The following is a 13,526-nucleotide window of genomic DNA, read 5'->3' as shown; positions in this document are numbered from 1 at the left end:
TAGTCGGTGTACTGTAGAAAGAACTTGGGAACTTGGTAATTTACCCAAGCTCTCAGGTAATTAATGGAGTCTGTGAATTAAGAACCAACTTGTTTTACTAGGCAGGACTTTGCATTTAATCACTCTGCAGATGTTAATATCATTATTATTTAAATGGTTGTTCATTTATGAAATGTTTAATACAAGTCACAGTCAGCCAAACCTCCTTGGAAATACCACTGAATTATGGAAATTGAGGTTCCTACTCATCTCAGGAAGCAGAATGGTGTGTACATGGTTCAGAGCAACTTTAGCACTGAGAAGGAACCCTGTTTTCCAGGAACCAAGCTTCTGTATGACTTTTCTTGTCTTTTGTTTATATGGTAAAAGATAGAGTTCTCGTGGTAGAGATGCTGAGCAATGAAGATTGGAAGTAAAAAAGGGAAAGAAAAAGCATCCGATGAATCCTACAGATTGGTATCTAAAAAAATTAATTTGATTGTCACTAATACTGGACCAGACTTAAGTGAACCTTAAAAATATTTTGGTCAAAAAAAAATTAATACTGTAGACAAGAATAGACTAGAAGGACTATTTACTCAAGGAATAAATTATTATTGGATACTTTGATTATACAGTATGAAGGTTATTAATGTTCCTGGCCTATTAACAGTTTCATATACTTGATCTCCCTGCCGTTATTTTATCTTATTAAAACCCAAATCCATTTTTTTTTCACAATTAGTTCTCCTTTCAGTTAGCTTGGATAAATGGGGCTTTATTGTACAGTTATTCTTCAGTGGTTAGATAGATTATAGAATACAAGCAGTCCATGCAAAACTATTATCAGATTTCAGTCTTAAAAGAGTGTCCTGGGATGACCATGTTTCCTCAGCTCTGAGTATAGATTGCCATAGGTTTATCAATCATTTATTTTTGAGATGATTTTCCTGCTCTCTCCAAATAGGATGAGCATTTTATATTTCAAATATCTACATATGTATTTGATGTAGGAAGTAGCTGATGAAAATTTTACTTAAATTACCTCTTTACTAGCTGTAGAATTAAGAGTTTTGATTACCAAAATACAACCTGAAGTCTAGAATGATATAAAGAAATTATAGTTGTTGGTGTGATCTCTGTGCTTTAAAAAACAAAACAAAAACTTTCCTCCTCTCCTTTCTCTTCTGTTGTTGCTCTTCAATATACCATATTCTTTTTTCCCTCATTTTCCTATACATATAAGCTTCTTTTAATTGTGTTCAAACAGTAACTGAATATAATGTTAGCACTTTATCTCAAGTTACTTTCTGAGTAAAGTCTTATCACTTAACATAAAAGATGCCCGCATATTTTTTTAAAGCACGTATTGAGTGGAACTGATGTGAATGCAACGTCCGTAAGACTGGTCTATGCTCTATTCTCAGACAGTATAATTCAAAGAGTAGTTAACATTATTTGCAGAGGTTGACAGCCTTCTCTCACACTGCTTGCATAAATTTGGGTATTAATATGCTTCCTGCCTATTTAGAGAGAATTACTGTTCTATCTGCCTCAGGAGACTGTTTTATTTCCAGATTTAATTCAGCACAATATCATGGGCCCCAACTTTTGAGTTAAGCATCCTTCTTTTCAATGCACACCTTGATTTAATGAGCATGTGTTCAACTTGCTCTGATCAGCACACTTAGCTGCACACTGCAAGTATACAAAGATCCAAGTGTCTCCTAGGAGACTCAAGACACTTAGCCCCAAGATAACAGAGAAGGAGACATGCAAACAAATGTGTGGGATTGTGCAATTTTTCCAAAGTTCTAGGGAGCAAATGTGGTCTTATGGAGGTGGAGGGACAAACATCCATTGAGCACCTACAGGTACTTTGTATACATCTTCATCTTCATTTCCACAACTGCCACATGAGGTAGATGTTATAGATGAGGAAACGTAAGATCAGAAAATGTAAATCACTCCCTGAAAGGCATTCTGCCAATCTGTCAACGTAACAGTGCATGCACAGAGCATGCACTCAAATGAATAGTTTTCAACCCTGAATGAGTCTTTCAGGGAAGCAGTTTTCAGCATGCAACAAGATCCTCAAAAAACATGTATGTCCTTGAAACCAGCAGTTTAATCTCTAGGAATTATCAGATATGGACAAAGGTTGTGTGTGTGTATGTAAATGCAAGAAAGTACTGTAGCCTTATCTTAAAAAATAAAACTTTCCAAATAATTAGTGATACTGAACATCTTTACGTGTGCCTGCTGGCCATCTGTATGTCTTCTTTGGGAAAATGTCTATTCAGAACTTCTGCTCATTTTTAAATCAGAGTGTTTGTTTTTTTATCATTATCAAGTTGTATGAGTTCTTGACATATTTTCTGTATTAACTTATCAGATATATGATTTGCAAACATCTTTTCCATTCAGTAAATTATCTTTGTGGGTTTTTTTTTTTCTATGATTTCCTTTGCTGTGCAGAAGCTTTTGGGTTTGATGTAGTCCCATTTAATTTTGCTTTTGTTCCCTTTGCCTGAGGAGACATATCCAAAAAGATATTGCTAAGACCAGTGTTAAAGGACATACTATGTCTTCTTCTAGGTGTTTTATGTTTCAGGTCTTACATTCAAGTCTGATCCATTTTGAGTTGATTTTTGTTTGTGGTATAATATAGTGGCCTCGTTTCAGGTTTTCGCATGTGGCTGTCTGGTTTTCCCAGCACCATTTATATGAAGAGACTGTCATTTCTCTGTTGCATGTTCTTTGTTGTATAATAAGTTGTTCACGTATGTATGGATTTGTTTCTGGGCTCCCAGCTTCCTTCCAATGATCTGTATGTCTGTTTTCCTATTAATACCACACTGTTTCAGTTACTATAGCTTTGCAGTATAATTTTAAATCGGGGACTGGGATACCCCCAGCTTTGTTCTTTGTTTTTAGAATTTCTTTGGCCATCTGGGGTCTTTTGTGGTTCCATACAAACTTTAGAATTTTTTTTGTTCTGTTTGTGCGAAAAATGCCATTGGGCTTGCATTTAACCTGTAAATTCCTCTAGGTAACGGCTTTTTCAACAGTGCAATTCTTCCAGTCCCTGAGCATGGAGTATCTTTCCTTGTCTTTGTGTCTTCAGCTTCTTTCGAAAGGGTGTTCCAGTTTTCAATGTCTAAATCTTTTACTGCCTTTGTTAATCTTATTCTGAGGTATTTTATTCTTTCTGTTGCAATGGTAAATGGTAAATGGGCTTGTTTTTCTTAATTCTACTAGTTGTTTAGGAAAATTTAAATTAAAATCACAGTGAGATATCTCATGCCCATTAGAATGGGTTATTTTCAAAGAGGTGAGAAGTAAGTGTTAGAGGTGTGGAGAAAAGGAGCTCTTTATGCATTGTTGTTGTATGTAAATTGGTGTAGTCACTATGGAAAACAATATGGAGAATTCTCAAAAAATTAAGAATAAACCACCATATGATCCAGCTATTCCATTTCTGGCTACTTATCTGAAGAATATGAAAACACTAATTCAGAAAGATATATGCACTCCTATGTTCACTGCAGAATTATTTATAAAGCCAGGATATAGTGAATAAATGGATAAAAAAGATATGGGGTATGTGTGTGTAGACAATGGAACTCAGCTATAAAAAAATGAAATCTTGCCATTTGTGACAACACAGATGGACCTTGAAGGTGTTACACTAAGTGAAATAAGTCAGGGAAATACAGATACAATATAATTTCACTCCTATGTGGAATATTTAAGTTAAAAAAAATATTTTTAATAAATGAACAAACCAAAATGAAAACAAAGAACAGAGTAGTGGTTACCAGTGAGGACGGTGAAATGGATAAAGGGGGTCATCTGTATGGTGACAGATGGAAAGTAAACTTTGGATGATGAGCACACTGCCCTGCGTACTGAAGTTGAAATATAATAGTGTGCATGTGAAACATGAATAAAAACGTACGGAGGGAAGGAAAGAAAGAGCAAACACTTATAGACATGTACTCACTATCAAAAAGGGAAACAATTGTTAGGAAACAGTTGTTTCCTAACACTGTTGAAAGGGAAACAACAGTGTTAGGTAGCCATTACAAATAGTATTTTCAAAGAATTTTTATGACATGGGAAAGTATGCACAATAGGATATAGTACTAAACATACAGTATGGTCTCAACCCTGGTTTAGAAAGATATATACAGAAAAATTACCAGAACAAAATGTGCTATAAATGTAAATGTGGTTATCTCTAAAGAACTGAATATTAAACAATTTTATTGCCTTTTTATAGTAATACGTATTCTAAATTTTCTGTAGTAAGTTTTTTTCTGGCTTGTAATAATAAGATGTTTTCTTTTGTATTGTGGATTTAAGAAATGCTTTAGGAACTGCTCCACTGAAGTCTCCATTCCATACAGTTAATGCAGACTGTATTACTAACCTCAGATACAGGAACATTCCCATGGAGAGCCAGAATAACAGTAAGTCAGAGAACTGGCTCTGGAGCTGGGCTTCCTGGGTGCAAAACCTAGCTCTGCTCCTCACTTACTGTGTGATCCCTGGCGCATTGCTCACCCTCTCTGTGTCCACTGGTGCTCCCATCTATAAAAATAGGATCAGTAATGTGCCATCATGTAAGGTTGTTGTGAGGAACAGATTTTAGTAAGTGCGTAGAGCATAGTAAGTATTCAGTCAACTGTTACTTTTGCATTGGATTTAAAAGCTATTGCTATTTTTATACCTTATAGTTGTTTATTTTAAAGCTGGCAACCTACTCCAGTGTTCTTACCTGGAGAATCCCAGGGACGGGGGAGCCTGGTGGGCTGCTGTCTATGGGGTCGCACAGAGTTGGACACGACTGAAGCGACTTAGCAGCAGCAGCAGCAACAAGATATTTTTTAATATAAACTCTCTCTTTACTATAGCAGAAGCATTCCCCTTTTTGCATTTTGTTGTTGACTTAATTCACTGAACTCTTGACAGCACCTCTAGCTGCATTAGACACAGACTAAATCCTTAGTCATTCGGCAAGTTTAGGATTTTAGGACCTAGTTAGATCATGTAACAGCATCAATCATGTGTCCAAGCTTCTGCTAAGCCGTGGAGAAATCATTAGAAGGGTGATATATTTTTCCTGCTCTAAGTCAGCCAACATTTTTTAGTGTCTCCTGTATTCTGTGAAAGGACTTCCTTGGTGGCTCAGATGGTAAAGCGTCTGTCTACAATGCGGGAGACCCGGGTTCTATCCCTGGGTTGGGAAGATCCTCTGGAGAAGGAAATGGCAATCCACTCCAGTACTATTGCCTGGAAAATCCCATGGACAGAGGAGCCTGGTAGGCTACAGTCCATAGGGTCGCAAAGGGTTGGACACAACTGAGTGACTTCATTTACACTTTACACTTTATATTCTGTGGATACAGAAGTGAGAAAGGCTCCCGCTTCAAGGAGATCACAGTAGATACCCAACAATTACATGCATTATAAGAAATGCACCATTTGAAATAGACACAGTCTTATAATGTGTATTTTGGGGGCAACAATGATTTTGGATGGGCTAAACATGACAAGCTTTCCTATGAAAGAGCTCTGAAGTATACTGAAGCACATAGAAGTAAGCGGGAAGGCTAAGATGAGAAGCAGCGGTAGCAGTAAGCACGAAAGCATACAGGTAAAAGACGCATGATACATCTATGAAAATTTAGGTAACTTGGCAAAGCATGGGATTGGGGATTGCTAGATAGGAGAAAAAATTTGAGATTCTAAGAGATGAGCTGAAAGAGATTGGCAGGGGAGAGGTCTCATTTTTATCTTGAAATCAGTGAGAAGATGGTAACAAATTTGCCTTTTTAAAAGTTTTCAGTAAAAATGTATGGAAGATGGATCCAAAAAGGTGTGGGGTTACCTAAGGAGAGAAGGCTGTTGCTGTAATTCCGAAGGCAAGAGGGACTGGATCAGTATACAGAGATAAGGAAGATAGCAAAGAGGGCAGAGAGTAGCAAGCTGGACAGCAAATGACCTTTAGCTGTGTGTGGTAAAAGCAAGGGAGAAATCCGGACTCAACTCCCAGATTTCTGATTTGAGGAGTCAGTGGGGTAACTGACTGAGCAGGGGACTCCAAAGGGAAAACAGGTGTGATAATGGGGTCAGGTGTAGACAGACTAAATTCAAGACTGCTTTGGGTGACTCATCTGGAGTTGCCTGGTAAGAAAACATGGATCTGGAGTCTCAGCAGCATAACCTAGGGGAAAAAAACCCATAAATTTGGTCATTGAAGCTGTGAGCTGAGTCAGCTGTGAGCTGACTCTCCCAGGGAGAGTCTGCAGAAAGAGCAAGAGTAGAGGGCCAAGGACAGAACCCTGGGGTTATAGCATTCGCAAGTCCTCAGAGAGAAGAGAGGAAGACAGCAGGAGGAGGAAGGTTCAAGATGTAGGGTATGATCAGCAGGGTCAAAGGGCGCCCTAGGGGGATTGATAATCCAGCCCGGAAGTCACTGCATCTACAGGTGAAGAAATGAGGTGGAAGAACTGCCCATGACTGTACTTGACCAGTCACCTAAGGAGGTTAGAGACAGTTCCCAGGAAGTTGAGAGTGGAATTGACTTGAAGCTAGAGAAAGGCAATGGGGTTTCACCAAGCCTGCGATATGGGTAGAATTGAAGCCAGGAGAGGACATTTCAGCTGGGGTGATGAGACTTTTCAGTCCATCCTCGTGGCTGAAAATAACTGAAGGTGGATTTATGTATTGATAGTGGTCGGCAGTGTCATCACTGAATAATGAAGACAGCATTTGGTTCTCTTTTAGTTGTAACACCTGCTGGTTAAACAGTATCATATAAAACTGGGTGCAGTACTGACCTGATATCTTGTACAAAGTTAAGTTGCTACAGGAATGCACTATGGCTTCTGCAGAGCAGATTCATTCAAGGAGAGTCTAACTTTGAGGGCATCACGAGGGTCAGTTTGATGGGCAAAAAGCTATCCAGTATGGTTATATGCCCTCTTAAATTTTTGGTGCCTAGTGTAATTCGCTCAATTGTGTCCAACTCTTTGCGACCCCATGGACTGTAGCCTGTCAGGCTCCTATCTATGTCCATGGAATTCTCCAGGCCAGAATATTGGAATGGGTTGCCATTCCCTTCTCCAGGGGATTTACTCAAGCCAGGGATTGAACCTGGTTCTCCTGAATTACAAGCAGATTCTTTACCATCTGAGCCACCAGGGAAGCCCCCTACCAAATTTTTGGTAGCTAATTCTAAAAGTCCCTTTGGTTTAATGTAGCTGTTCCTGGCTATGCCCCACCCCATCTTTTCTCTAGCTTCTGGTTGCTGAGCTGTGGGCATGCAGAAGGAAGAAGGAAGGGAAGAAGACTTTCTTGTGCCCCCTTCCCCACCCATCTGCACCTTCAGTTCTTTTTCCATCTTCTCATTCCATCTCTTTGGCCTGTTCTTGCTAGGGAGCACTTGGCTTGCAATGCAGCTCAGGTGATAACTCTTCATTTACCAAAAAGAATAACTTTATGGCAGAAACAGTCAGGTGTTACCTTGGGAAATAACTTGTCACAACCTATCTATGCTGGTCTGTTCACAACTCGGTCACAGTGATGGTTTTCTGTGACTGATGCCATACCTGCAAAGAGGAAGGTACAGAATAAGGAAAAGTCATTGGGAAACCAGGTTCTAGGGCTCGTTATGTCACTTCCCTGGTGATTTGATCTCATGGAAGTCACCGAACCTCACCTAGCCTCAGCCTTCTCAGTAAAATTTTTGTGACAATCAAATGAGATAATATTCGTAAAGATGTGTTCTGATTGCAAAATACTATTCAGCTATTAAGCAGTGGTGAAAGTGTTAGTCACTCAGTTCTGTCTGATTCTCTCTGACCCCATGGACTATAGCCCGCCAGGCTTCTCTGTCCGTGGAGTTCTCCAGACAAGAATAATGGAGTGGGTTGCCACTGCCTTCTCCAGGGGATCTTCTGACCCAGGAATCGAACCCAGGTCTCACGCAGTTGCAGGCATTACCATCTGAGCCACCAGGGAAGCCCAGGGCTATAATCATAACCATGATATGAAAGCAAAGGGAAACCAGATTTCTCCTCTTAAATCTGTTCTGAAGACCTCAGCCTTCCATTCCAACCCAGTATTTAATCAGTTTCTCCAGAGCCACATCTCTTCTGTTCCCTACTAATCTGTGCTGACGTACCTTGGCTCCTGTGGTGGGTGATGCATCTGAGTAGCAGTAAGTTAACTCCATTCTCCTCCCCTTAGTGCCTGGTGGAAGCCCTTGAAATCCACCCCTAAAGAAGAAAAATGGAAAACAATTTACAAAGTGCTTCCTATGGGTCAGGCACTTTCTTTGCCTGAGATCCTTTTCCACAAACCACAGGCCGTTCCCACAGAGGAGAAATTAGGAAGCCTTTGCAGTTGAGACCCATGGAAATTGCATTTCTATTAAAAGCTGTCTGTGGCTCAATGTATCCATTCCAGATACAAAGTTAAATGATGTAATAAACTTATTCAAAGACATAAAGCTATTACATAAAATGCCATTTAAATATCTTCTACTCGGTGTTAACAAAATATAGCTATAAATCTCCTTTGGTTGTAATTTTGCAAGTTGCTAGGTCTCAGAGGGTTACGCATCTGCTGGTTCTTCACTGCTGAATTCTCTTTTCTAGTCCTGGTACGTGGGATGTCAGGGATGCATAACCATCTGAAATGTGATGATGTTTTCAACTTTCTCGGTGTCATCGCTCATGAGTCTGGGAGTGCTGAGTCCCTTCTAGGGCAGGTTGCCCTCAGTTTTCTACCTGCAGGTTCTGCGCAGGGCTGAGGGCCCCGTATTTCATATACTTGAGATTAGAGGCAAAGAGGACCGACCAACCAACCAGGCCATGGCTCGGGATTCAAGGTTAGGAACTGACATACCTCCTGTGAACTCTGATCCACAGCTTCTTGTATGGGGCCGTACATTTAGGGAGGAAGGGGTAGAACAGAAGGGAAGAGTTGAAAGGAACACAGAGCATCGTATCTAGGGACATTCAGGATCCCCAGTTTTCCTGTGGTGATTCACTTAAACCCAGCTCAAGAGGAAATGCTCATACGATCTAGATATGTCTCACTGAACTTGCCTCATTCCCTGAACTTGTTAGAATTTCCACCAGTTCCTAAATCCAGATGGACCCCATCCTTCTGAGCCCCACCAGACAGAACAGAATGGAAATGAGTGCTCTCAGCATCAGCGTGCAGAGAAGCCTTCAGCACTTGCCCAGGTCCTGCAGGCAGTGGGTACTCTTCCTCCAAGTGCATCGGTCAGTCCAAGTCAGAAGGAAAGCCGACTCGTTTCATAGACCCTCCAAGCCTTTCCAGAGTCTGACCCACCTTGCTTGCTTCCCAGGTGGCACTAGTGGTAAGGAACCTGCCTGCCAATGCAGGAGACGGAAGAGACTCGGGTTCGATGCCCGGGTCGGGAAGATCCCCTGGAGGAGGGCGTGGCCACCCACTCCAGCGTTCTTGCCTGGAGAGTCCCATGGACCGAGGAGCCTGGCGGGCTACACACGGGGTTACAAAGAGTTGGACACAACTGAAGTCACTTAGCAGCACCCGCGGAGGGGATACTGTCATTGCAGGTCAGCCAAGTTAGTTTCTGATGCTTTTGCTGTCCTCTTTCAGGAAACAGCATCCTCCATTCAGCGGCTGACAGCGTGACCAGCGCAGTACAGAAAGCGAGCCAGGCCTTGAACGAGCGCGGGGAGCGGTTAGGCCGTGCAGAAGAGAAGACAGAGGACTTGAAGAACAGCGCCCAGCAGTTTGCGGAAACTGCACACAAGGTGGGTCTCTCCGCACAGCGGAGCACTCAGCTCTGGGCGGTCAGGGAGCTTCGGGGCCCAGAACTTTCTATCAATATGTTTGCCATGCTGCTGCTACTGCTGCTAAGTCACTTCAGTCGTGTCCAACTCTGTGTGACCCCATAGACGGCAGCCCACCAGGCTCCTATGTCCCTGGGATTCTCAAGGCGAGAATACTGGAGTGGGTTGCCATTTCCTTCTCCAATGGTTGCCATGATGAGGTACAAAACTGAGCCTTTTTTCTTTTTTCGTCCCTGTGTACAATTCCATTCTGCTACTTCATAAGTTGTATGTGCGGTGGAAGAGTTCTTTTACGTATTTGGTTATCTCCTTTCTCCTGGCTTCATCCCTGACTCTGACCCCATATCTTTGGGAACGGTGGACCATCTTTAGGTCCTACCCAGAAGTTTAAGGCTCTAGTTTCAGGGAACAGGATGTAGGTGGGGGTCTCAGAATATCCCTCCTCTGTTGGCCGGGGCTTGAAAGAGGACTGTGGGCTCTTGTGCTTACTTTTCCTTGCTGTTCCTTTCTGGTCACAAGCCTAGCATCCTGTGTTCTTACCTCTCTACCATATAAAAAGCAAACTCTAGTCCCAGGGCACGTCAGGGCTGGTGTCCCCTGCAGAGAGGCCTTGGACCTCTAAGGCTGACTGATACAGAGCTGCCTGCAAAATTTCCACCAGCCTCTGGGTGCAGAGAATGGCCTTTCACACATACCTCAGGTATACACATTCACACACGCACTGAAAACGATGCGCCTTTCAGAAAGGGAAGTTGTTATTGGCAGCCAGCTATCTAAGGCAGTCACAAACGACGGGAAAGAGAGGCCCTGCTGGTCAGGTGATAAAGAGGATTTATTACTGTTCTTGTGCTTTGGATCAAAGGGCAGTTCTTTTCTGGCTGGTGATTTGAATTGGGGTTTCCAGAAATGTCTGCTGATAATGGTTAGCGTGTCAGAGACATGATCTGGCCTTTCAAGATAGGCTTTTCAGGTGACCTTTAGGGGAAGAAAAAAATGAATTTGCTTCAAAGGAAAAGCCCACTTTTGCTGAGAAAACAGAAATGGACAACCTGAAAGTAACAGGAACCATCTCCCCAGCTGAGCTGGGCTGGCCCCTTCCCAAAGCTTAAGCCCAGGCCCCACCGTGGATCCAGATCCGTGTGGCTGCATCTTGCCTTCCCTTGCACCCCCTTTGCACAGACCTGTCTTGTGGTTTCACGACAGCGTCTTACTGTACTGCACCCCTGCTGGGGGCCAGAGCCTGGTTTGCCACGGCTGTCACAGAGGGAACGAGCTCAGAATTATGGTTCCCTTCACCCCTTCTGCAGCCTTCATGATAGAGAAATAATGATGGAGTGGAGAAGCTAGAATTTCCGCCCCCAACTGCATTTATAGCAACAGCAACTGTAGTGATTTAAGGGAGGGAAGGGCAGTGAAAGTCTGGGGAAGCACGTAAACAGTGTTGATTTCAAGGCTAAAGGGAAGTATTTTTTAATTGTCTTCAACTGGGAAGGGGGTGATATTGTAGCACTCCTCTCTTGTGTCTTGTCCTACAGAAAAGAACACTCAGTGGTGCACGGATACCATTCTGCTAAAACAAGAGTTAAGGTTACTGATTGGACAATGAACCAGGTTACCAAGGAAGTCTGTGAAATCGCTCTTCCTGATGCAGAGTAGACAATACCTGGAGGTCATCCATGTCAGTACCCACCTCAGAGAAGGTCGTGCAGACCTGGCGTTGGATACCCTAAGCAGATGGCCAGAATTCTTGGCCCTGCTCACCGGGTTTCCCTGATGATACTGTGGCCAAGTGTGCTAGGTGGTTGGGAAGGCAGTATGGTATGTAGTTAACATCTGCTGTTTGATTTACCACCTCAGTGACCTTAGGCAGGGGCTTAATTTCTCTAAGCCCGTGTTTCCTCATCAGTAAGGCCTTCTACCTAAAAATAGTGCCTTTCTCCCGAAGTGTTGAGAGAACTGAATGCATTCAAACCTATAAATCGGTTAGCACAGTACCTGGTGCATGTAAATCTTAACTGCTATTAATTATAATTGTTTCCATAAGAAATGGTTTCTGCTGAGCCTGCTCTAATCCATTGTTGCACGATGAACACTGGCAGGGGGGGTTGGAGAAATGTGACTGAGGACCCCAGCACAGGGATGGGGAGGGACTGGTGGTGAAGATCTGTGCCCTCCAGTGTGGGGTGGGAGGGCCTCCTGCTGAATGCAATGCCAACACTTTCTAAACACAAAGCAGCCCTTAAGAAGGGGACCTGTCAGAACAGAAGCTGATTAGGCCACCAAAGGCACAGGGGTCCCTGGCTTTGACCACTGGGAGGATTGGTGCCAGCTAGTTACCTATTTCCATGGAGAAGAGGCAGGAGGGGGGCAGTCTCCACTTACTTTGGTTTCCCCTTCTGTGAGTGGCGTAAGGGTGGGGGCACCGCTCGTGTCTGTCAGTGTGCTTGAGGGAGTGTGAGAGACACTATGATAACCAGACTTGCAGTTTTCTAAAACTGGGGATGTGCGCTGATGAATCACCGGCATTGGCAGTATTCCTAACGAGGAGGTTGACCTCTTTAGATAAGGTGTGGCTATTTTCCCAGGGACTAGGACTCCTGATTTGTCCCATGGCGTAGGCTGACCATGAAGATGTCATTTTGCTGGCCGAGCCTCTGCCAGGCCTGCTGGTGAGGAGAGTTCAGGAGTGGAACCCAGGCCTTCCACACCCCAAACGTGGCTGTGTTGACTCAGAAAGTATGGGCTGTGTTTAGCAGTCAGGACACAGTGCTCATGTCAGAGCCCTGACAAGAAGGGCAGTTCTGGGTGAGCATTGCTCTGGGCTGCCTGGTTGAACAAGGACATGCCACTTCGGCTGGAGAGGAGGGCACGCTTTCCGGGTGGATTGCAACAGAAGAGCATTTCTGGCTTTTTCAGCTTACCCAGGTACATTAGAGAGTGGATCACTTTTGCAGGACCCTGCCATCAAGATACGTGGGTGTTTGTCTCCTGTAGAGACGATGGAAATGTGTCTGCACCCCTCTCTTCCCCCAGCTCTGTTCAGCCTGGCTTGGGGAAGCGTGGTTCCTTCCTGAGCTATGAGCTTGGCACAGCCTCAGACCTTAGGAAAGTCCATTTCAGCCACAAAGCAGGCCTGGTCACTCTCGCGACTTCAAAAAGCACAGCGGTGCAGTGTGTGCCGTGCTTTGATGCTTGCCTCGGCTGGTGAGTCAGCAGGCAAGAGCGAAACCCACACCTAGGCATCCTCAGATGACATTTCCTGCAGGAAAGAACAGTGATCTGCCCTGTTCTGCACAAGCCCACATTTGTGGGGGAGCGAGTGGTAAGTGGCATTTCCCTCCCTGGCAGGGAAAGACTGCCTCTGTCCCTACTCCAGTCATCTGCTCCCTGTGCATCTGAGCCAGAAGGGACCTCAAGAGTCCAGGCCTCTTAAAGAATCCCCCTGTATGGGCTTCCCTGGTGGCTCAGATGGTAAAGAATCTGCCTGCAATACAGGACATCCGGGTTCAATCCCCAGGAGAAGGAAATGGCTACCCATTCCAGTATTCTTGCCTAGAGAATCCCATGGACAGAGGAGCCTGGCGGGCTACCGTTCATGGGATTGCAAAGAGTCGGACATGACTGAGGGACTAACACTTTGACTTTCTTTATGAGTAAGAATATTTTCTATTATTATTACTGTTATCA

General features: G+C 43.6%; 1 protein-coding gene across 4 annotated transcripts in view; it reads left to right on the top strand.

Moving 5' to 3' along the window:
• The window catches only part of STXBP6 (syntaxin binding protein 6), a 269,178-nt gene that overhangs the window by 250,479 nt on the left and 5,173 nt on the right, over window positions 1–13,526 (top strand). For all 4 annotated transcript variants that reach the window (XM_042235279.2, XM_027957218.3, XM_060401441.1 and 1 more), the window contains one exon: window positions 9,643–9,800. In XM_042235279.2, coding sequence (XP_042091213.1) covers window positions 9,643–9,800 — 158 coding nt within the window. The remainder of the gene's footprint in view (window positions 1–9,642; window positions 9,801–13,526) is intronic.

The sequence above is a fragment of the Ovis aries genome, chromosome 18, assembly GCF_016772045.2.
Source record: "Ovis aries strain OAR_USU_Benz2616 breed Rambouillet chromosome 18, ARS-UI_Ramb_v3.0, whole genome shotgun sequence".
NCBI lineage: Eukaryota > Metazoa > Chordata > Mammalia > Artiodactyla > Bovidae > Ovis > Ovis aries.
Note: the sequence above shows the minus strand (reverse complement) of the source record. Positions and strands in the feature narration are given on the sequence as shown.